Source organism: Pseudorasbora parva, chromosome 12 (assembly GCF_024679245.1).
Source record: "Pseudorasbora parva isolate DD20220531a chromosome 12, ASM2467924v1, whole genome shotgun sequence".
Taxonomy (NCBI): Eukaryota; Metazoa; Chordata; class Actinopteri; order Cypriniformes; family Gobionidae; genus Pseudorasbora; species Pseudorasbora parva.
In genome coordinates this window covers 13,134,554-13,159,902 of record NC_090183.1, presented here as the reverse complement: position 1 = coordinate 13,159,902, position 25,349 = coordinate 13,134,554, and the positions used below count along the sequence as shown (strand labels likewise).

Genomic DNA, 25,349 nt, shown 5'->3' with positions numbered 1-25,349 from the left:
CATAGCCTAACAATCTCTGGGTTAATTTATAATGCGTATGCACTAGTCTTAATGTATGATAAATTTTGTATATAGATGATGTTCTAAACCGTGTAGTTGTAGTACTGATAAATAGCATTAAGTAATTATGGATGAATAAATCATCTTTTCATAAATGTGATGCTTAAATTATTCTAGTTTCGCTGTACATGCATGCAAAACAGTAACTTTTTTTATTTTAATATATTCTGATCATACTCGCTGTTGAGTGAAGGAAAAATAAGTCAAGTAATTGTCTCTGTAATTTTAATCCTTAAGGTACAATGCAACACGATCTGTAAAGAACTTAAAATACCAGTAGCCTACACATTCAAGGGAAAATGCAAAACGTGTCCTGATGGCGTGAGCTTGTTATTAATCTTTATTTTTTTGCACGAGCGGTTTGAGTATTTATCTATCCAGCCAAACTCTCGATGCATTCAATGTCCCCAAAACTCTACTGCGCATGCGTATATGACGTCATCGAATTGTGAATGAAACCACTGCGTATGCACGTCCAGTACGTGTTGGATCTGATCCAGTACGTCATTGTGCTACAGGCTGCAGTGAGGACTTCTTGGAGAATTCTAAAGATGACGCAAGTATCGTCAATTTGCGTCATGGGAGGAATTTTTCCAGAAATAAAATGCATAAATCTCTTGTCTCAGGGGGATATAAGGGGGGGGAGCACGATCATTTGACTATACTCCAGGGTTTCTACTGATACAAAGCCATATGCTAATCACTGAAGTAACCCTTTAATGCAATACACTGTTTCAAAGCAGATTTACAGTAATAAACAGGACAATAATGATTGATGCAAACAGAGCAGAGAACCAGGGGAGCATCAATGCTCACTATGTATAAAATTGTCACATTTCTAACACGCATTAGAAGATTGGAAAGACAAACCAAGCATAAGCGCATCTATAGACCGAATTGAAAAATATTGCTAGCATTTAAAATGTATGCATTAAATATTGTAGAGATATGTATTTTTTATTTTTTAATTTTTTAAATGAAGTGACTTGACGGCCAAGTATGGTAACCTATACTCTGAATTTGTCATCTGCATTTAACCCATCCAAGTTGGTGCACACACATTAGGAGCTGTGAATAGTGAACACAAACACTACAAGCCATGGACACACACACACATGCAGCAGTGGGCAGCCATTCACTGCCGTGCCTGGAGAGCAATTGTGTTAGGTGCTCAAGGGCATCTCAGTCGTTTTCTGCTGGTATTAAGAATTGAACCCACATATTCTGCTTATTTGCAATATGCTATACTAAGGTTAAGGTTAGGGAATTTTTAGCGAGACAGTCAGCAATGTGATTGACATGATGACCAATGAAATCTTTAGAATCTTCTCTGGGGAAGGGTTTGCGCTCATCTGGTTTGGGTAAAAATATCACACCACTTAAACTACACCAAACACATTCAAAAATGTATAGCATTGTTACAACTACTCAGAACACCGTAGCAACCACGTAGCAACCACATAGCAAACAAGCGCAGGTCACTCATCTATCATGAGGATTTATTTTGGTTTGTTAATTGAGTTCAGAGAGGGAGTAACTAAAAAGCGTTTGAGTGCGTGTAGCCTTTGAACATGAAATTGTAGTTCTTTCACTTTGTAGGCTCTTCAATTATCTGTCCACCTAAACACACACACACATTGCTCAGTGTTCTCATTTAGAAAGGCATCAGTAGCTCCATCACTGTTATAAACTGAAGAGTGACCCACTTAACACAGTTGAAACATGGGCTTAAAAAAAAAAGAAAAGTTCATGGACTGTGATTCATAGAGAACTTTGCTGTCTATGAGGACAACATTAGGCATCTGTAGCATCATTTAGACGAGGGGGACATGGCAACCCCAACAACTAGAAATTGTTAGTGGCACCCCCAAAACCCAACCCCATGTCCCAATATATAAAAATCCTGATAATGCTTGCTTTGTTGTTAGTAAGGATGTGCCCGGAGCCAAATACCTTATTTGGAAAGTCATGGATAATGGCTTCAAAATGAATAGCCATGATAAAAGAAAATAGAACAAGAAAATAGAAAGCAATAATAGAAAAAATATCCAGCAGACACAGTCACTCCTCGTATTTAACGAATAACATGTGAGCCAGGGGATAGCACGGTTTTATTCATAAACCTCTAAAACCACTACGCTAAAACGACTGAGAAGTGAATGAGTCTAACTCTCCATGAATTAAAGGAGCAGATAATCAGATCGCTGTCTCCGAGCATCTCTCAGAAATCAGATCTTGGCAAGAGTAATATCATCTAAAATACTACACCATAGACATTTTTCTAATATTTGATATGTGTATTTAAATTATTTAAACCTTATGATATGATAGGCTACAATATAAATCAAATAGATGCGTTGCCATCTCTGCGTGTCTCTCAGAAACCAAACCAGCTCTTTGTCAAGAGTAATAATCAACTGAATCATAGATACTGAATCATACGTATTTTTTACAACTTGATATGTGAAGTTACTTTTTTATGCTGGACTGCCTCAGCAGTTTAACAGTGCTCATCAATGTCAAAATGTTTAAGATGATCAATCAAATCAAAGATGCAGGCTTTAAAGGTGCACTAAGTAGTATTTTTGCAGTAAAATATCCAAAAAGCACTAGGCCAGTGTTATATATTTTGTTCAGTTGAGTACTTACAATATCCCAAATGTTTCCAACTATTTGTAAATTGTGAGAAAATTGCTATTTTAACTAAGGACCGGGACATTTAGCATAGCGTTTGAAGGAGTTGCCTGTCAATCGCGTCATATCTGCGTTACCCTCGGTTTTATTCAGCAGAAGCGCTTTTCTCTTAGCAGTGTGAACATGTCCCAGCAGAGCCGAGCGAATGCACAGAGTAATGTCATAACATCATTTTAAACACACTTAAATGTATCTAATATGATAAACAGAGCTGCTTTACCTTATAATCATGACCGGAAAAAGCGGAAGTGCGTGCGCCTGGCGACTGTGTCCTGTCCCGTCATAATAAAAGTCCCGGTACTCACGAGCCGTGTGTTTGTATAACAATCGCTCCAGCGGCCGTGCTCAGCTCCACAACACTCGGTCCTGCTCTGCTTTAAACTATAGTAACGTTAATTACCGCATCCATGAACATGATTTTTGCCCGTGTCATATTTTCCACTGGCTGTGAGGTGAAGACCACATGTCCCAAGATACTGCGCTCACACTTGTCGTCATCAAACTACGCCTTTGTTTAGAATAGGCGCCCTCCAGTGGACGGAAAGTTGCATAGTGCACCTTTAATGTTCACAGGGACCAGATATTTGACAACGGTTTACGATAGAAATGTTAAATGAACAACATATTCAATAATGCCAAATTTAACTTCTTTGAACTGAAAATATAGACTTAATCATTTTTATAGGCTTAATCAATGCAACCCATCACTGAATGTGAGGAAACAATAAAAATTGTGTCCTTTCACATTTTCGGCCATTTAAAGTAAGAATTGGTTAAAAAACTTTTTTTTTACAAATTTGTTTAAACTTTCTTTATATATCAATACATAATTAAAATGTTAATACTCTGGAAAAAAAGTATAAAAATTGAGTGTCTGTAGACCTCTCACGACTGTTTTAAAGACAGCTCCTTATTTCCATTCACTCCACCTTCACCCTTCTGGGCTCTTTCCAAGCCACGCCCCCAAAACACACGAACGCTACGCCGACCGCTCAGCTGGAAGACGCATTATTGACCTGAGATGAGCGGAGTGCATGTAGTGACATCATGTCAGAATAACATGTAATAAAAAATATAACTTTATCAGTATGAATATAAACAAATAAGATGTCTTTTAGTTCTCACTATCAAGCTAGAATACAGATACTGGTAAAGTTTAAAATATATTTTTGTTTGATTTAGTAATGAGCTAGTTATATTTATAAGGCAAAGAAAACGGGTAGCATCGATACATGTTTTTCCAATAACATCCGTTATACTGTGATGAAGATGAATTTCGTGTAAGATTCATAACATATGCTGTGTTTTGCATGTAAGAGTTTCCATGATGAAAGCATTGTTGATTAGTAGTAGCTAAAGCTAACTTAGTTCTAAAAAAGTTCCTGGATGTGGTGTACTATCTTTTACACATGCATTTTGTTATATAAAGTAAAACTTTGCAAAATTCAACACGTCAGCGATCAACTTGAGCTAAGCATATTTAGTATTTATCATCTCTACTAATGGCTAAGTGTATAACATTGTAACTTATGTTAAGTAATGTTATGTTAGCTACATTAGGCAGCTACGTGTGCTAGTGATACATGCTTCATGAAAACATAAACCAAAAAAATGTATAATCAAAATGAAAGATTACCTGTCCAGCAGAAATACAGCCATCAAGGAGTCGTTTTTCAGCCCCTTGAGGTCCCTCAGTTCTCACCATCGTTGGAAAGCCACGCCGATATTTACACGCGTTTGTTTTTCTGTTTTTATCCAAAGACTTTTTGTGCATTGCCTTTTCTTGTACTGTTTTCCTTTTTTTTCCTTCGCTGACTGCAAAACCCGGCACTGTGAATTTTGAATGCTCTTTCTCTGTCATTATTTTGCCTAGTTTTCGTGCCTCTTGGAACTACTTAAATCAAACGGGTGCTCGCACGTGGGCAGATCCTGTAGTGAAAGCGGTGGTCGCCATGGTAGCAAGAGAGAGTGACAGTCGCCCAAGCCAATCACTTGTTTAGTCCCGAACGAAAATAATGAGCGGTGTTTATTGCAGATTACAAAGTCTAGAGTCATTCTTATACTCTCTTTTTCAGAGCACTAACATTTTAATTATGTATTGACATATAAAGAAAGTTTAAACAAATTTGGACAAAAGTGTTTTAGATCATTCTTACCTACTCTACCTTTAAGGCATATAAAAATTCAAGTCACCTTTATTAATTATAAAGCACTTTATACAATACCTATTGTTTCAAAGCAGCTTTACAGTGATAGCAGGACAAATGATGCATTTCGGCTGTTGTTCAGCTGAAGTCAGTTCAGTGTTGATTCAGTTCCATTGTAAAGATCATCAATTATTAAATGAGGTAATTTCATCTATAAAGCCATTTTCCAGCTCAGTTGAGTTCTCATACAACAGCATTAATACTGTCAGATCAATAATACTGTTGAATATTAAGTTATATTATTAAGTGATATTTTGGGCAAATTTTAAACGAAAAATATCCCCTGCCCCAAATATGGATCCCCCAATGTTCAAGACATGGTTTAGACTTAGAGTCAATGTGAATCACTTATTTGATGAATCAGGATGATGGTGTTTATTATGATTTCTGGTGAACTGTTATTGGTGTCTGTAAACAGAAGTGGCCACGCTCTGATGGCCTTCATGCTTTCACGTCAAGAGGGAAAACTCAACCGCCAACAAACCATGGAGCTGGGCCACCACATTCTTAAAGCTCACATATTCAAGGTAGGATACTCAAAATCATTATCTGTGTTTGTTTGAAAGATGGGATCTCCATTTGAACTCTTCCTGCCTCTCCATCTCTATCCTCAGGGTCACAGTAAGAGAACAGGGGTTTCGTCAAGTGTTCTGCAGCCCTTGTGGATCAGCTACAGTACAGACAGCCTTTCTGCAGCTCTTTCCTCCCTCAGAAATCTGTACACACCCAATGTCAAGGTTCGAGGATATGCATACACAAAGATGCACAAAAAACAACCGCATTCTCATCCTCAATGTGCCAATTGAGACCATCCCTTATAAAAAGCTACATCAATCTTGAGTAAAAAATAAAAATAACCTGAATTTTAGAACAAGGCTCCAACAATTATAGCGACTGACGCATTCAACCGCACAAGAAGAGCTATAGCCTTACAGAGCTCTGAGTCATCCACAACGAACGAGATTTCATAAGTCACGTAGAACATAGTAATTAGTGCTGAGGCTTACTGAAAAACGCCTTACGTAATGACTACATTTATTTATTAAATCTATTATATGTTAATTGCAGTCTAGACTCCGCTGTCCCTGTAATTTCCCCTCCTACAGAGTTTTAATGAAACAAGCGTCACTCTGAGTCCATGTGTGCATGCCAGCGTCCTTGACAGCCATTTGGCTGAAGACCTGCTCATTATTTCCTGCTGTGTTTGTATAAATAAATGCAATTCTGCTTCCTTTGCTTTTAATGTGTTCCCGCTTCATCCAGCACCTTAATCAAGCCTCCATTAGCACCCTGTCCATATCCACATAAAAATATATATAGTAATAGAGCCAGGTTGCATTCATTCATTCAATGATTAGTGAGTATGACTTCATGCCTTCCACTGTTAAATGAATGTGAAATAAGCAATTACCATGTTTAAACAGATAAAATATATAGTTCTTTTTCAGAGTTCTGTGGTTTGGTTTTAAATTAAAACTAATATTTAAAGCTGGACAGGAAACTGTAGATGGATTGAGAATAAAATGTATAACTTTAATCCACAGCCTCCATCTACAATCTACAGATGCAAGAAAATAATCAACTTAAATTGAGTATGTTTTAATAATCTATATCTAATATTAAGGCATGCAAGAGGGAAGCTATTTTCTTGCATCTGTGGAGTTTAAATATACAGCTCATTCTCAAAAAATTAGCATATGTGATAAAAGTTCATTATTCCCCATAATGTAATGATAAAAATTAAACTTTCATATATTTTAGATTCATTGCACACCAACTGAAATATGTCAGGTCTTTTATTGTTTTAATACTGATGATTTTGGCATACAGCTCATGAAAACCCAAAATTCCTATCCTCGAGAAGGACCTGTAGGTTGTGGATTGAAGCAATACATTCTAGTCTTTATTTTGCACCTGTAGATTGAAACTGTAGATTGTAAATTGAAGCTATAAATTGTAAATTAAGGGTGTAGATTAAACATATAAATTGTAGATTGAGGCTATAGATTAAATCTGTTGATTTACAGCTGTAGATATGAAGTATATTGAAGCTATACACTGATGCTATAGATTTTGTATGTAGATTGAGTCTGTATATTATAGATTGAAGCTGTAGATTGACAATATAGATAAAGGCATACTAGGTTGATTCTGTTTGATTGCTTGCATCTGTAGATTATAGATACAGGCTGTGGATGGAAGCTATATATTTTGTTTTAAATTAAAGCTGTTGACTGATGTAGATTGAGGCTGTAGATTAAAGATGTAAATTAATATATTGAGGTTAAAGCTCAGCAACCCTCAAGAATGCAATGATGGATGCATATTGAAGATGTAGATTGATTCTGTAGATTGAAGCCATGGATTATAAACTGCGGTCTGAATACTGATATCGCGAGATTGTAAATTGTGAAAAAAAGACAACAGTGTAATTATCCATCGGTAATATTACTGTATTTTAAGTGACCATTCTTTGAGGTCCCTAGACCGGTAATAATTGAAGCAGTTACATCATTTCTTGTGTGAAAACCAGTCTTACCTGCATCCCCAGGTGTCTCGGTTGCTGATCCTGGGAGGGGCGAGTGTGTGTCACCGTACTGAGGTTTTGAACAGCGCACCAGTTCTGTGTGTGCAGTCTCACCTGGGACACCTGGAGATGGCTGCTTTGCTCCTGGAGTGTGGGGCGCCAGTGGATGGACAGTCGGAGAACGGCATGACCTCCCTCTGTTATGCCTCAGCTGCTGGACATCTGCCACTGGTCACCTTATTGTGCAAAAAAGGGGCAAAGGTCAGTTGATATACTTAGTCCCTTTTAATACACAAACTGGCTATAAATGATTCAAACTCTTCCCCAGATTTTAACCCTAACCCTTTATTTCAGTAAAAGATATTCAAGTAGGGAGGTGGCGATACCCTAAAAATAGAGGTGTTTTAAGTGACCTAGCCAAGATATTATGGACACCCCCCCCCCCCCCCCAAGCGCATGATAATGAATCATGCACTTTTAATAAAGCAAGCAAGATAGCTACTGCATATCAGTGGGTGAATATCAGAAATGGGGTTCTCATTTGGTTGAATTTTATTTAGAGATTTCACTAGAACAGCGAGCAGATGGAGTTAGTAATGCCACTTTATAGTAGTAATACATTCATTTTTATGAAAAGAGATTGTTTTATTGTTATATTCTTATTATCAGACATTCTAACAGTAAGATGGGAAATAAGTTAGTGTGGTCCTCATTAACTTTAAATACTTTATAAGCATGCATGTACATGCCAATCAAACTGAAAACAACAGAAAAAGAGACTGCAGTCATTTTTTAAACAGTTCTGCTGTTTTCAAACTGAAAAGTTTATATTGTTACATTTGTCTTTGCACACAGTGTACTGTAGAGTGTACAATGTGTTCCTTCTCAGTGAACTCCTACAAACCTTACAGATGAACTGCAAAAACTTTGCTGCTCATTCATTAATAATGCAATTTTCAATAATGATACAGTATGACCTCAGTATCAAAGCTGAAACTAATTAAGAAATACATGTTAAGTTGATTAATATTGGTCAGTATCCCCTTGATAATGTGTTTTTTCAGTGTAGTTTTGTAAGTAACTGTATATATGTGTGTTATATGTGTTAGGTGGATCATGCTGATAAGAGCGGTCAGTGTGCACTGGTTCACGCTGCTCTGCGGGGTCATGCTGAGATTGTGCAGTATCTTCTGGAGCAGGAGTGGAGTTCAGACCTGAAGAACAAGGCACTGCAGCAGGCACTGATCGCTGCCTCCAGCATGGGACACACACAGGTATTAAATACACACGGGAAACAGGATACACACAACAAACAGTTACCAAACACACATTCTCACATTAATTCAAAATAGACACATACTATAAGACTATACTTTAATATAAAGTGATTTAAAATACAGAGGTGTCAAACCCCCTCACACTCATATCCCTAATATGTAATGCACACAATCTTGAAACATCATTATCTTATTGGTTTTACAGGTGGTAAAAAGAATGCTTGCATTGAACAATGACGATTTTTCAGTGCAGATTGATGGTCATGATACTTTGTGGGGTGAAACAGGTTTGTAAATACACCACATTACACTGCATTTTAATCATCTTATTTTTACTGTAGAGTACAATGTTTTGAATTAATGTCAGTGTGTAAAACGTTACATATAATTCACTTCAATTCACATGTATTTGCATAGTGCTTTTCACAATGTATATCATTTCAAAGCTGCTTTACAGAAAAAGCATATGTCTACATTACAATTTAGAGTAATTTGTTATAAGAGGTACTGTGTCCCAGTTAAGATTTCAGAAATGTACTTATATACAAATCTCAGTTAGCTATATATGCATTAATAAACAATATATTCATTTAAGGCAGAAACAATGAGCTCACTGAAGTAAATTCACATTGTTAACAAATGATTTGGATATATAGAAAAATTAATTTAGCATTGGTGCATGTTGATTCAATATATATAAGACATTGTGCTATATATAATTTGCATGTAAGCCTTGTCATTAAATGGGAGTATTACATGATTTTAAAATGCATAGCTATAATTTCCATCTGTAATTGCATTCTGTCTAATATGTACTACATTTGGTTTGATACTTATTACACGGCTGCTAAAAAAGTATGTTCTATATAGTATGAAGTCGCATCGTGGTCATGGTTTTTTTATTACCAGGAAATGTATGAACTGATAAAATGTATACCTTGAATGCAATGTAAGTCGCTCTGGATAAATGTGTCTACCAATGCACAAATTAACTCATTGATCCAAAAAAATTGTCTGCATAACATCATGCATAGTATCGAATGCATACTCCAGAATATTGGAGAAAGTAGTTTGTCATGTAAACCTTTTTCAAAAAATTTCACAATTTTCATTTGAAGTCATACATTTAATCATACTACACTTTTAGACTGTTTTTTCGGATATTTTATAGTAGGGAAGTAGGGATATTCGGATGCAGCGATAGTTTCCCAGGATGGCAGAGTCTGCTGTACTGCATAGATCATCATTATGAGCATGCATATCTTCTCCAGCTCTAACCGCTGCTGCTGGCCGGGGCAAACTAGAGGGATGTGTGTTTCTGCTGGATCAAGCTGCCAGTGTAACGCAGCCTAACCGCAGAGGGGTGGCTCCCATCTTTAATGCAGTGAGACATGGACACACACAGGTAAGACCCTTTATTACACTGAAAACCTTTTTTTTTTTTTTTTTTTTTTTACATTTATCATCTCTCATTTATTTAACTTCTATCTCTCTTCCAGATAGCAGAGTTGTTTCTGCAGCGTGGCGCAGACGTGAACTGCAGTGATAAACATAGTCGCTCACTGCTGATGGTGGCTGCAAGTGAGGGACACCTGGAGACCGTGGACTTCCTGCTTTCACAGGGTCAGTGATCGTGACCCAGGGGTCCTTAAAGGGATACTTCACCGCTTTTTCATATTAAACTGTTATTCCCTTAACTAAAACAAGTTGATACATACCTCTCTCATCTCAGTGCGTGCACTTAATCTCTCTGACACGCGGTGATTATCTGATATCATTTAGCTTAGCCCACTAAGCCCAGTTCATTCACTATGGAACCAAACAGAGATCAGGTTAGAAGCGACCAAACACCTCCACGTTTTCCCTATTTAAATACAGTTACACGAATAGGTGAACGATCAAGTATGGAAACTAAAATAAAAAAGTGGCGCTTTTCTAAGCAGATTAAAAAGGAGTACTATAATGTATGGCGGACTAACTCACTCTCTCATTTCTGTCAATGGGGGGAGATGTGAGGGAGGATTTTTCAGCTGGGACTTTTTACTGCGGCAAGTCGAAGTACTCTCAGAAGTGCTAGTCCGCCATACATTATAGTTCTCCTTTTTAATCCGCTTAGAAAAGCGGCACGTTTTATTTTATGTCACCATACTAGATCGTTCAACTATTCGTGTAACTGTATTTAAATAGGGAAAACGTGGAGGTGTTTGCTCGCTTCTAACTTGATCTCTGTTTGGTTCCATAGTGAATGAACTGGGCTTAGTGGGCTAAGCTAAATGCTATCAGATCGTCACCGCGCGTCAGAGAGATTAAGTGCACGCACTCAGAAGAGAGAGGTATGTATCAACTTGTTTTAGTTAAGGGAATTACAGTTTAATTTGAAAAAGCGGTGAAGTATCTCTTTATTCTACTATAACCCTATAACCCCATATTTCAAAGGCTTCTAACATGATCAAAACTTTGTTGAAAAACCTGTTATACACAATCTTCTACATGCCTTTTGTTGCCTGATTGACAGTTTATACTTTTATCCAGCAAAATGCTCACATTCAAGTTGTGGTGCACTTGTCTTTTTCATGTGAAATCTTAACTGTTAAAATAACATCTGTATTGTTAGTAATATTTCAAGATGAACACTTACTGGACTGACTAACTTAGGTTTACTTAATTATACCTGATGTTTACTTGATGTTAAAGGAAGTGTATGTAAGATTGAGGCCAAAACTGGTACTACAGGTATATCCCCTCTTCCTCTCCTCCTGACTCGAGCTTGCCAGATTGGCTGCAGGATTAGCAGGAACGTTTGTAGTTGTAGCTGTGGTAACTAGAGCAGATCTGGCAACCCTGATGCCCAAACACTACTGACTTCGTGATTGGTCGATAGGTGGAGGGTGGAGCTTCAGGCCAAAACACAACATGTCAACATCAACATCAGTTGAGGGCTGCAACAACAACTTTTAAATGACAATATCCTGGCCGGACTACTGTTGTCAGTGATAGAAGTATTTGAAATGAACATGATTTCTTAATGTCTAGTGACATATAAGGGCCATTTTATGATTAATTGAAATACATTTCTTACATACAGCTCCTTTAAAATATGAGTATTAAATATGATACAACAGATTTCTCAATCATCATTGAGAAGTCTATAATGATTGTGTTTGCATAAAAGTCTATAATGATTGTGTTTGTATTGTAGGTGCATGTATGACAGCAGTGGATAAAGAAGGTCTGACCCCGCTCGGGTGGGCATGTTTGAAAGGGCAGAAGAAAGTGGTGGAGTTTCTAGTGGAGAGGGGAGCTCAGATTGACCACACGGATAAGCACGGACGCACCCCGCTGGACCTTGCTGCTTTCTACGGAGACGCAGACATAGTAAGCTGAGATAATCTCTCTCTTTGGAGACACAAACGCACTTGCGTCTCAGTATTACGGCATGTCCATATCTGAGCGGTCTGTATTCAGGTGCATTACCTGGTCGAGTGCGGAGCGGCGATCGAACACATGGACTACAGCGGCATGAGACCTCTTGACCGGGCCATCGGTAGCAGAAACACCTCGGTCGTGGTCACTCTGCTGAAGAAAGGGGCTAAACTGGGTAAGTCTCACCTCAGAACATCATGACACATATTCTTTTATATCTCTCCTGGGTTCAAGTGCCGTCCTCTAGAATCTAGATCGCCACAGTCAGGTTCTCAAGAGGCTTTTGTCCATTCTAAATCTAGAGTGTGGTGAGTTCCATTTGTTCTCCCCTTTTCTCAGCGAGTAAAAGCACAGCGTTTCTTTGCTGAGTCCTAAATGCAATTGAAACCAGGCCATATTCGCAGCAGAGCCGTGCAGGACTGTTAGCCCACAGTTAAGTAGGACGCTGATGATGTATGGGACTGTCATTCACATTCCGCGTCAGGGCAAAGACTTTTATAGCGAAGTCCACTCAGCTTTCTACCCAAAGTCACAGAGTGCAAACCTTAGGAGAACAAATTCCCCCTTCAGTTTAAAAACGTCTAATTACATCTGAAATGGTGACTGTCTCTACCAGTCTGAGTTTGATGATGGCAATGACTTTGCCAGACGCGTTTTAATGACGTTGTGGTGTGATTTGTCTTGTCTACACACTAGACATGGTTCAGAAAAGCTCCTGTGTGGATTGAAGAAAAGCAAGCTCCATAACCACTGAAAAATAACCCATGTTTTAAATTAGAATTAGCTGAGATTGCCAGTTAGCCACTAGAAGGGAGCAATATAGAGGTTAGCAATTTTTTGCCTGCTCATTTCCCCATGGTATACAAGTAATACTGCAGGACAAGCAAAAAGTTTCCATCTAGTTTTCTTTTTTTTAGATGTTATACTTGCATCCAAACCATCACAAGAGGTTTGCTGGTTTATAAAGTCTGCCAATGAATAGCTCCATTCTTTAGTTACTGTAGTTCTCTTAAAGTTAGCCTGAAGTAGCACTTCTGCAGTTTGAACACTTATTTCAGCATTATAAAACACGAGTCCTGGATGCTGATTGGTTGATACCATTCCAGGTGTTCTAAAATACATGATATAGTCACAAGTTTGCCTAGTTTCTCCATAAGCTGCAGATTACATGCTAGGAATTACATAGACGGCTGGCACATGTGCTTTATATTTGTTGGATTTGCTGTGTAAATATAAGGATTTAATGTGTTTTTTATGTGTATTATGTAGTAATTGTTTTATAAAAGTCACTCAAAGCAAAGCTATAAATTTTGAATATAGTTTTCAAACCTTATTGCTTAACTCGCTTTTTTTCAGTTCTGGAGTCTGTAATTTTTTGTACTTTTATTCAGCAAGGACCCATTAAATTGATCAAAAGCTTTTGAACTTTCTATTTATCAAAGAATCCTGAAAAAAGGTATCATGGTTTCCACCAAAAGAGTGCAATCGCTTACCCTTAAGAGTAATTGCTATGAAATAATGGCTGTTGAAAATTCAGCTGTGCCATCACAGAAATAAATGACATTTGAAAATGTTTAAAAGAGAAAACAGTTACTCAAAATTGCAAAAAAGTCACAATTTTTGATCAAATAAAGCCTTGAAAAGCAGAGACTTTCAAAAACATTAGAAAAATCGTACCGACCCCAAACATTTGAATGGTAGTGTGTATTCATTCCCAATTTCAGCTCACATCTATTCTTCTTGAGTTTTTTCCTTGCATTTATTCTTTATGCTTTCTCCTTTGTTCCTTTCTTTCTGTACTGCTGTCACTATCACTGCTAAAGGCTACAGAACTTCTCCTTATGAGCGATCAGGTACAAGCACTAGAAAAGCCATACTCTGAATCGGTCTGTGTTATTGACTGTCAGGACTAACGTCTCTGTTTCTCTCCTGAAGGTAACGCTGCCTGGGCCATGGCCACCTCCAAACCGGACATCCTCATCATACTTTTGCAGAGACTCATGGAGGAGGGAAACCTGCTTTATAAGGTCTGTCACTGCCAACAACTAGCTTTACCTGTAGTTACTATGTTCTTAGAACAAATGCTACATTTAAACAATAGCCGCATTTCCATTCCCCCTTAAATTGCGCAAATTGAAATAGCAAAAAAAAAAAAAAAAACTCCCATATTTCAAAAATAAAATAAAATGTTTTTACACTTGTATGAGGTGGTTTTTCAGACACTTCGAAAAAGGAATATTTCGCAAAACTGCAATGGAAATAGTTTTTTGGGGATTTACAGATCATATGGAATACGTAAAAAATCATTCTTTGAAGATTACATGGTATGGTTGTACAGAAGACGAGACAGTTCTTTATTTAACTCATAAAAGACAAAATAATTTCGGTAAAACTGGATAGTGTTGTAGTTGAGACTACCTAATCTGAGACCAGACCAGCACTCCTTAAATTCATAAAGATCCACATCTGAGAAATGACTTATTTTTGGTGACATTTTTACAATCTTTCATTAATTTCAGAATCAGCATGATAAATAAATAAAATTAGAAATAAGTTATTGATTGCATCTGAAGCAGTTAGCTTTACATTCAATCACATTAATGATGTTAATAAATCCGAGACGAGACCAAGAGCTTGAGTACCACAATGCTACTAAAAAACAAAGAAATGCCACAATTTATCAAGACCTCAAAGCAGATAGTAGAAAAATGCTTCCAAGTATAAGGTGCTTTCCTTGACAATAATGCTTGGATAACATGCCTATGTCTCTTTCAATTTAAAAATAATGGCAAGAGCAGTGGCTGTTATATACTTAAATCTGTTAACATCTATTGCGATGAGTTTTGGAAGGACTCCTCGCAAGAGGGAAAACATTTTTTTGTCATAACATCGATTAATAGAAACCGTCGTTAGGTTTTTTTTAATCAACATTTATAAAATATTGCAAAAGTTTTGTGCAAATTTGTAATGAAACCCTGACTACTGAATTTTCATGAAGGTCCTCTGAAACTCTCTCAAACTTGTTTGTTTTCCCTTTCCTCCATGTATTCTTTCCCCTTTTCGTTTTCAGAAAGGGAAGATGAAGGAAGCTGCTCAGAGGTATCAGTATGCACTGAGGAAGTTTCCGAGGGAAGGTTTCGGGGAAGACCTGAAGGCATTCAGGGAGCTGCGGGTTTCCCTCTATCTCAACCTGTCCCGCTGCCGCCGCAAAACCAACGTAAGTCACATGAGTTACAAATGTTGGATGCAATATGTGACCCTGGACACATTATATGTTATATGTGGCAATAATACATTGTATGGGGCAAAATTATTGATGTTTCTTTTATGCCAAAAACCATTAGGGCATTAAGTAAATATCATGTTTCATGAAGATATTTTGTAAATCTCCTACTGTAAATATATACAAATGTTATTACTATTAGTAATATGTGTTGCTAAGCACTTAATTTGGACAACTTTAAAGCAAATTTTCTCAATATTTAGATTTTCTTATAGTTGTACCTTGGCCAAATATTGTCCTGTCCTAACAAATCATACATCAGTGGACTCAACTAATTTATTCAGCTTTCAGATGTTTCAATTTCAAAAAATGTACCCTTATGACTGGTCTTGTGGTCCACGGTCACATATATCTCTGTTTGTCCTAAACAGAATCAAGTATATTAAATGGCTATAAGCATTTTAAATAGATCACATACACACTGATCTTCTCCGGTATAATTGTAATGGTTGGTCTAGCTTGAGGAGAAGAGCCTCACAGGCTGCTCATAGAAGTGTTTTGACTGCAATTGAGAGCAGATTATGTGAGTGTGAGAGAGAGATAAAGAGAGAGAGTCACTGTGTCCTGCTACGTGTTTCCTAATTACACCGGCATCCTGAAGTACTAATGGTTATTTTAATAGGATCTTCCACCATTAAACATTTAAAGTGCATCATTAGGGCTGACAGTTATGGCTCCTCGTTGAATCTCTGACCTCAGACTCAAGGACGGAATTTCAACGAGAGATTTCTCCTGATTACAGATTCCTGCGTGAGAGCAGAATGAGGGACCGAGGTAGAATGTGAAAGTAAATCCAGCCCCTTGGTATGCACGCATCAGTACCAGGATGCAACAGTGCTGCCATAAGTGCACTAATCACTCTCAGGAGTCTAGTTAAGACAAAGAGTTCAAACTTGCTGAAAACGTGATTGGTCCTCATTTTTCACCCTGTCCCTTTTTCTTGTCACGCTTATTATTCCTTTCACATTTGTTCTTGACAGGATTTTGGCATGGCTGAGGAGTTTGCCACCAAAGCTCTCGAGCTCAAACCAAAGTCCTATGAGGCATTTTATGCACGTGCCAGAGCCAAAAGGAGCAGCAGGTAAAGAGCCTTCATGCTGATTTGGAACATGGGAATTGATTCTGATAAGAGTGAAACACTTCCGTTGTCCTTGATGTCTGCACGCAAACCCGAACATAAAACGCAACAAAACACTCCTTTTGTACAATTAATGAATCAGTTCGCAAATTGGTTGAAATGCGATACAGGAGTCACTGGTGCGAGTCACTTCATGGACTTTATAGAGTTGTCTGAACTATTGAATCATCTCTGGTTCCTTTTCATTCGTTCACGTTCGCCGTGACGTCGATGACTGATGAAATGGGCGCTCAGACGAGATGCCATTACGTCAGTCATCGGCGTAACGTCTCTTTTTCCGAGGAGTACGTACGAAACCGAGATGTTACTTTTTATACTTGAATCAAACTTGGACTTTTTAGAGTCATGAACTACTAAGTGTTGTGTAATTTTTCAGCAATTTTAAAAAGCTATTTTGCTATTGCTATTTTGACCTGTTTACATAGCAGGCTAGTGTTCTGGCATGAAAATAATAAAAAATTAGAGAGAAAAACTGAATATAATCATAAAAATGCATCTTCTAATACAAACAAAACATATCTGGTTACCTAGAAGAGCATGATTTAATTTGTTTGTAAAATAAGAGGCGATCTGGCGCTCGTTGCCGCTGTTATCAGTGGCGCGGATTCCTCGTGTATACTGTGCAGTCTTCACACAGACGAGCGCTTTAATCTATCGCTTAACGCCGTCGCAGAGATTTTTTAATTGTTTTGGTGAAATCGGAAAACAAAATGCACAAGAACTGTCCTTGCTTGATGTACAATGTGATGATAGGAAATGATATAAATAAGAAAAAAACAAGGGCAGATTAGAAACGAGAACTTCTGACAAGCTTAACAAAGGACCATTAGACTATATAAGCAAAGTTAGCAAATCTATGCCTTTATTCACGTGAAAAATCTTGGAACTAACGCTATATTGTGTTTAGATGCAAGAAGATCTACATCAATACGAGATCTACATCAATAAAAAATTTCCAACCCCATTTAATGTACAATGTATTGTCAAATGCCATAGTTTTGACATTCATCATATTGTATTGGTTTTCTTGTCCTCGAACGCTCTAATCTGTTTATTTGTAAGTTACACTTACATGAAAAAAAGAAAATCAATTGTTTTATTAGTTGTATTACTTTATTCTTCCGGATTCCCAAAATGTGTTTCGTTCACCACCAAGTGACAGGCCGCTATTTTGACTCCATCATACATTTAAAAAGCTCTTCGTGAGTTCTCAGCTGGTCAAAATACTATCATATGCACATACAACAAGCGCATTTAGCCCAGCGCACAGCATTGGTTTAGATGTTCGGTAAGTTATGTCTCAAAATAGGCAACACATCATAAAAGCTGACCAGTCAGGCTGTTAACGTACCCATATACCTTTAGGTTCAGTGTTAAAAGTGCCAATCTGAATGACTTTTCACGGACCAGGACCGTTTTTTTTTTTTTGGTCCAGACCAAACAATCCAAATGAACTGAACACTAAATGTGAACATTTTGAACATTTCTTAGTGGCATTTTTGATTTTCTAGTAAATCACTGTGCAAATTTGTTATAATATTTGTGAGCTGTCATCCATTTCCTCAGAGGAACAGATTTGCGTGACTCAAAGTACTAGCGCTTCTGTCTTAAATTGTCATTCTAATGTGCAGTGATCACAGAAATGGTTGTATCTGTATTAACTAGGTTAATTCTCACACTTTTATAGTATGTATTGCTGAAAACTATACACAGGACAGGCTTTGTGACTGAGGAATGGACTCAAAATTTAGAACAGTATGCAGGTGCAAATGTTATCTGAATTAAATGCATACGCCTATCTAAATATTGTTCACATCAGAGCCCTGCACGAGTGGATTCTGCGCTAATTTAAACACTCCAATACTACTTTGCGTTAATGCGCTTGATTGGCTATATATGCAAATCTTTGACACTCTTCATTGCGTAAGCACACATATGCAGGGGAGTTTGAAAGCAGCTGCCTACCTATCAGCCAGTACCGAAAATAACATTGGCTATTTAACCCGCAGTATGCCTGTGCCTACTGACTCCCGATCCGCACAGCAAATGACAAGGTAAATATGTTCCTCCCGTTCCATCAAATTGTATTGGTCCACCTGTCGGGTACCTGCAAATAACTGACCATGTGCAAGACTCAAGGCCAATTTTGCCTGTTATGGGATAATTGTTAGCTTAACAAAATGCTAATGTCCAGATTAGCCTTAAACCAGTCGTTTTAAAGTTTCTGCCTGTAATAAGAGTCTTAAATGAGTCATTTATAAGATTGCATTGTGGTTAAAGGACAACTCTGGTGAGAAATGACCCTAGGGGTAATTAACACATGGTTACCGAGTAGATCGTTCTCTGGGATGCGTTTTCATGAAAATCGAATGTAAAGAGTTTTATCTCTAAAAACAGATTAGCTTGTAATGCTTGTCTATGGGGCGAAGAGTAAGTGAAATTATCCCTACATGCTAACCGAAACGTTTGAGAATGTTGTAAGTGTACAAACAGTTTAATAAAAAGATTCTTTATAAAGACATTACACGTTTACAGTCAGGCGACATCTTGGAAAACAGTCTCGACTAGTCGAGCGACGAACGCTGTTCTAAGTGAGCTGGTCGATAGGAATTATGTTTGTGAAATCTAATTACAAATGGACATTTTTATTTTTATTTATTTATTTTCTCGTGCAGTGCTTTCTTCCGGAAACAACGGACCATATGAGATTCCAACTCACAGTTCAATACTTAGCAGAGCGCTCGTGGCTCGACTAGTCGAGACTGTTTTCCAAGATAGCGCCTGTCCGTAACTGCGTAATGTACTGTCTTTATAAAATATCTTCTTATTAAACTGTTTGTACTCTTACAAAGTTCTCAATGCTTCGGTTTGCATGTAGGGACCCTCATTATGCTACTGTGTTAGTGTGAGGCTATTTTGAGCTTTGTTAGTGGTATTAACTAGCGATTTAATTTCACTACCCTGTGCCCCATAGACTAGTGTTATAAGCTAATCTGTTTTTAGAGATAAAACTCTTTACGTTCGTTTTCATGAAAACGCATCCCAGAGAACGATCTACTCGGTAACCATCTGTTAATTACCCCTAGGTTCATTTCTCACCGGAGTTGTCCTTTAAAGATCCCGTTAGGGGTTCTCATCTCTGGCCCTCGAGGTCCATATTTCTGCAGAGTTTAGTTCTAACCTTGATCAAACTCACCTGCCTGTAACTTTCTGGTAATCCTGAAGACCTCGATTAGCTTGTTCAGGTAAGTTCCATCAGGGTTGGAAACTCTGCAGGAAAGTTTGAGGGCCAGATTTGAGAACCCCTGACATAGACTGCTGCCCATGTTAGAGATAGGCAGTAAGGCAGTTCCAAAGGTTTAGTGAGAAAAAAACATAATCTAAACCATCTACTAATGATGAAATATTGACCAGTTCCTTTTTACTCTCTTAGGCAGTTTGCAGCTGCACTGGCTGATCTTTATGAAGCGGCGCGTCTGTGTCCCAGTAACCGAGAGATCAGACGTCTTCTGGCACGCGTGGAGGAAGAGTGCCAACACCTGCAGCGACAGGGCTCTAAACACCCTACCTCTCACGCCAACCCCTCACACCATGAGGAAGACAATGATAATGATGACGATGACGAAGATGATGACGAAGATGACCAAGACATTGAGAGTTTGGAAAAAAGCCCAGACAGTCTCAGCATAAACATGTTGCAGGCTGATGAGGAGGAGGAGCGGCGTGAGCAAGAATCCTCTAGGCAGGAGAAAAGGAAGGAGAGCTGGCATCAAAGCCGCACCTTGCCTGATTCTCTAGGCCTGGCGATATCGGATGCCCAGGCTGCTGTCTCAGCGGCTGCCTCCGGACGAGCCGCCCACAGACGCCTTCCGTCCAGACAGGCTCAAAGCATGAAAAACCGAGAGTACAGCAGCTCGTTACACATCGAGGGCAGGACTCCCCAAAGCGCCGGGTCGAGCCCCATGCCGAGCCGCCACCGTCCCACCTCGCTCCGAGCAGGGCCCTGCATTGACATTGGCAGTGTTGAGAGGGGTCCGCTCAGTGGTTCCAGAGAGGGCCACATTCAGTTTGGTCACGCGGAGAAGGCCGAAGGCGGCGTTGAGCCAAGGGGGGAATTTTGCAGGAGCAGCAGCGTGAGAGTGTCCAGCTCCTCCAGCGGAAACCTGTCAGATACCAGCCGCGTACGCAATTCTGTGGCGTGTGCTTCCGACAGCGGCGCAAGACAATCTGAGCATAAGCCTCGCCCCTTCATGGGTGTCATTGACAAGACTGCACGTTTCCAGCAGCAGCAGCAACAAGGTCACCATGGCAACCTGGTGTCCAGTTACGGCTGGCAAGGACTTGTACCAGAAGGGCTCGTAGGTCACAATGCAAGTGTTGTCATGAACACACACTCGCAAGGACTGTCTAGTGATCTCCAATACGCTAAACTGAGTGCTTATCAGGAGCCCATCCATAACAGCACACATACACCCGAATTTCACCCTGGACCCGGATACAAGGACAGTAATCCCCTCCAGCAGCACTACAATGACACCAAGCACAAGCAGGCCAGCTTGGCCCGGGACAACCCCATCCTGATCAGCTCCATTAAACCTAAACGCTCCTTTATTGAGTCCAACGTGTAGCTACAAACTCATACTTTATGTTGAGCACAAATTATTTACAATCTTACGATTTTAATATAAGGGGCTTGGTTTTAATCAACAGTTTTGAAAACTAAGGTTCCCTTTAAAAAGGGTTCATAGAGGTGTTTTTACTCATTTATAAATGGATTATAAATTGTTACGCAGTTATAACTTCATTAATAAAAAGAGGGACTTTAACGCAATGCAGGTCAAATAGTGAGCCATTTTTAACTTGCATTATAAATGCTTACGGTAATACATTTATTTATTCACACTTATTTAAAGGTGGGGTAAGTGCTATCTGGAAACCGTTGTTGATATTTCAAATCACCAAAACAAACACGCCCCTACCCCCAAAAGGGTCTCGCCCCTATTTAGATAGCTCCGCCCCACACATACGTAACCCAGGCAATGACTATGGCAGAGTGTGTGACTAATCCAGGTTGAATATTTAATGAAAAAGTCACACCTTCCATCACAAAAACACAAACCGTTCTCATGAATAACTCGATAGTACACGAGCCTCGACAGTCCAACTGACGACATATTACAATTATGACAAGATTAGAGTTATAGCGATCACAAAAACTAGTTCTCATGAACAACTCGATAGTACTCAAGCTAGTCCAGCTAACGACATATTACAATGATGACCAGATTAGGATTATATAGATCATGAAAAGAGGAAACAAACATATATTAGGAGTATAGTATCTTACTTATAGGACACATTTTGTGAGCTGACACTTGAAACAAACAGTGAGGAGATTTAGATGCTCCATACGGTGTGGAAATGAACGGGTCTTTATCATCGCTGAAGGGAGCCACAATACGATCGCAAATGGACAAACAAGTGAACATGACACACGAGCATAGTCAAGCAAAATCCAGCATATAATGTTATTAGTTCTTGGCTAATGTCCGTTATTTGTGTCTTGTGTTTTGAATAATGACGCGCAATGAGCCTCTCTTCTCACCGTCAATAGTAGACACGCCCCTTACCTGCTGATTGGCTACAAGTTTGTTATTCCACTCGACCGAGTCCCTTTTTCTAAGACGGTTTTGAAATAACACTTACCCCACCTTTAACTCACTTAATTTATTTTCACATTAATAGCCTCTGAAAGTGAGCCATTTACTGATGATATTAATGTTTGTAACTCATTAATAAATGGTTCACATGTTTACACTAAGGTTCACTAATAACTAATATACTTGGAATAAAAAAATGTATTATTAATATTATTAATAAGTTTTTTGTTGAAAATAATGACATGTTTTATAATTTAATCTTGATAAATATCAATATCATGGGGGTAACTTTGGTAGAGAACTTTTTGAGAAAAGTGCAGTCATTTAGATATTAATGGGAAAGGCACAAATACAACACCCTTCAGTCTCAATATGATAGTTTATTTTTGCTGCATCATGAAATAAATCAGGAATCTGGTTGAGTTGAATAAGTGTGAATAAATACATTTATTAAGCATTTATAACATGCAAGTTGAAATGGCTCACTATTTGGCAGGCATTGCATTAGTCACCCTTTTTATTCATGCAGTTGTAACTACTTTGTAAATGAGTTATTAGTCATTTAAAAAACACATTTATGAACCCTTTACAAAGGGAACCTTAATGTAAGGTGTTATCCAAAATTCAAAGCATTTTGCGTGAATGCTCCAGGTAAGCACGCACACACACACACACACATGAGTAAAAGTTTGCCTTGCATTTCCGTTTACAACTAAAGCTTCAGAGGTATTTAAGCACATCTTTAAATGCGCAACGCTGCAGCTGCACATTAAAAGAGAGCAGAGCTATAACACAGATGATGTAATAATGTATTAAGATGACCTGACTTTAGACTTCAGTAAGGCCACAGGACGTCCAGCGAGATGAAACGCTCTTTTACAGTAGGATTGTGGACCGGTCCGATGTGTATTTGAAAGGATTTCCTGTTTGAATGGTGATGAGTCTGTTTGTGTGTGTATTTCTGTTGGGAAGTCTGTTGTGTTGCTTCATAAATGACTCACTGTTTTGACTAATTTATTTATGGCTTGGTTGTCTGATTAAAACAATATTATATTTTATATATATTAGTTATTTTTGCACAGCTATATATTATGAAATACCACTATGATTGTGAGATTGAGATGAACTGTATAAAGAAGACCAGGTTTACATGCATGTGATGGTGAACCGTATTCAGACGTCTAGGAGGACAGATGTTATTTCATATGTACATTATTTGAAATTAATTTCATGTATAGGGCTGTAATGAATTGTATTTGAATATTTCAGCATCATATACAATAAACCCCAGTTTAAGACTTTAGTTATTACATTTCTTTAATGTTTTGTTTTGTAGAGTCCTAAAGCATTAGTCATCTGAATAGTGTCCACTCACATAAAATGAAGATTATACTCAGTTTTCTAAAGGGTTTTATGCAGGTTGCGACCTCAGTGTACTTCGACATGTTGAAATTACATGACCCGCGCTTCTTCACTAAGGCTGTTCTGACTGCAAGCAAAAAAGTATTATTATTTTTTACAACATAAAATGCGAAATTATTTTTATTTTTTATTTTATTCAAACCATATTTGGAGGTGGTGGATTAAAATGGTGGTGGATTAAAATGCGATTCCAATCATATTTTTACAGATGCGTCTTAGTCTGGACACACAACGATAATGTCAAAACCGGTGACGGAAATACCGGAAGTATCCACATGATATTCAAACGGTATGCCAAAGATTTTGGCCATGACTACAGCACAGAACATTACAATACAAGCCTCTTCTGTCGCTGAGTTTTTCTTGTGCAAATTTAGGAGTTCTTCACCACTACTCGACAGGGCGCTTTTTTTGAAGCTGGTTGACGGTCCTCCATTTTCACTGCATCCATTTGCAGCTTTAACAGCTTCAACTCCTCTGGGAAGGCTTTCCACAAGGTTTAGGAGTGTGTTTATGGGGATTTTTGAGGCCTGGCTAATAGTCTCCATTCTTAATTATCCCAAAGATGTTCTATCAGGTTGAAGTCAGGACTATGTGCAGGCTGGCTAGTCAAGTTCCTCCACACTCATCCGTGTGCAGTCATGTTGGAACAGGAAGGGGCCATTCCCAAACTGTTCCCACAAAGCAGAGAGCATGAAATTATCCAAAATGTTTTGGTATGCTGAAGCATTAAGAGTTCCCTTCACTGGAACTAAGGGGCCAAGCCCCACCCCTAAAAAACAACCCCTCGCCATAATCCCCCCTACACCAAACTTTACACAATGCAGTCAGACAAGTACAGTTCTCCTAGCAACCGTCAAACCTGAACTCATCCATCAGATTGTCAGACAGAGAAGTGTGATTGGTCACTCCAAAGAACATGCCTCCACTGCTCTATAGTTCCGTGGCAGTGTGCTTTACACCTCGGCCATGGAAACCCATTCCGTGAAGCTCTCTACACATTGTTCTAATCTGAAGGCCTCATGAAGTTTGGAGGCCCATTGACTGCATAAAGTAAGCAACTTCAGCGCACAGTGCGCCTCAGCATGCACTGACCCCGCTCTGTGATTTATGTGGCCTACTACTTCGTGGCTGAGTTGCTGTGGAATATTTAGTAGTGAGTAAATTTCACAAAAGGACTTTGCACAGGTGGCAACCTATCACGGTACCATGCTTGAATTCACGGAGCTTCTTAGAGCGACCCATTCTTTCACAAATGTTTGTAGAAGTGTCTGCATGCCTAGGTGCTTGATTTTATACACCTGTGGCCATGGATGTGTTTGCAACTCCTGAATTTAATGATTTGGAGTATTGTCCCAATACTTTTGTAATATAGTGTTCTTTAAACACAAGGCTGAAAGATTTGATAGAGAAAATCCCGAGAAGTGATGCTTACTGCCTTTTGTTGTTGGACACAGGTAAGGGAATCAATTATTGTGTAGAATGCTCTCTAAAATAGTGTAATTTACAAAAACCAAACAGAAAACTAGGGGAGGATCGTGCTGATCCACATCGATAAATGGCAGTGCTGCGTTTGAAACCATTTTAGAAGAAAAATGATGTTAACAACTTATAAATATAACTTTTTATATTTGCTTAAGAAAAGTGTGTAGTGTAGA

At 38.5% G+C, this 25,349-nt stretch overlaps 1 protein-coding gene across 4 annotated transcripts in view; it reads left to right on the top strand.

The window, feature by feature from the left end:
* Positions 1–22,364, top strand: part of tanc1a (tetratricopeptide repeat, ankyrin repeat and coiled-coil containing 1a) — a 115,849-nt gene extending 93,485 nt beyond the window's left edge. Inside the window, exons 14-28 of one of the 4 annotated variants that reach the window (XM_067459210.1) lie at positions 5,380–5,488; positions 5,576–5,698; positions 7,513–7,749; positions 8,598–8,762; positions 8,971–9,052; positions 10,037–10,170; positions 10,265–10,388; positions 11,965–12,140; positions 12,231–12,363; positions 14,012–14,041; positions 14,124–14,215; positions 15,259–15,405; positions 16,452–16,552; positions 18,619–18,663; positions 20,043–22,364. In XM_067459210.1, coding sequence (XP_067315311.1) covers positions 5,380–5,488; positions 5,576–5,698; positions 7,513–7,749; positions 8,598–8,762; positions 8,971–9,052; positions 10,037–10,170; positions 10,265–10,388; positions 11,965–12,140; positions 12,231–12,363; positions 14,012–14,041; positions 14,124–14,215; positions 15,259–15,405; positions 16,452–16,552; positions 18,619–18,663; positions 20,043–21,237 — 2,893 coding nt within the window. In that variant the 3' untranslated portion in view covers positions 21,238–22,364. Of the gene's footprint in view, positions 1–5,379; positions 5,489–5,575; positions 5,699–7,512; positions 7,750–8,597; positions 8,763–8,970; positions 9,053–10,036; positions 10,171–10,264; positions 10,389–11,964; positions 12,141–12,230; positions 12,364–14,011; positions 14,042–14,123; positions 14,216–15,258; positions 15,406–16,451; positions 16,557–18,618; positions 18,664–20,042 lie in introns of those variants that run through there. The other 3 variants (XM_067459211.1, XM_067459213.1, XM_067459214.1) reach the window with 3 other exon arrangements.
* Positions 22,365–25,349: the final 2,985 nt, after the last annotated feature.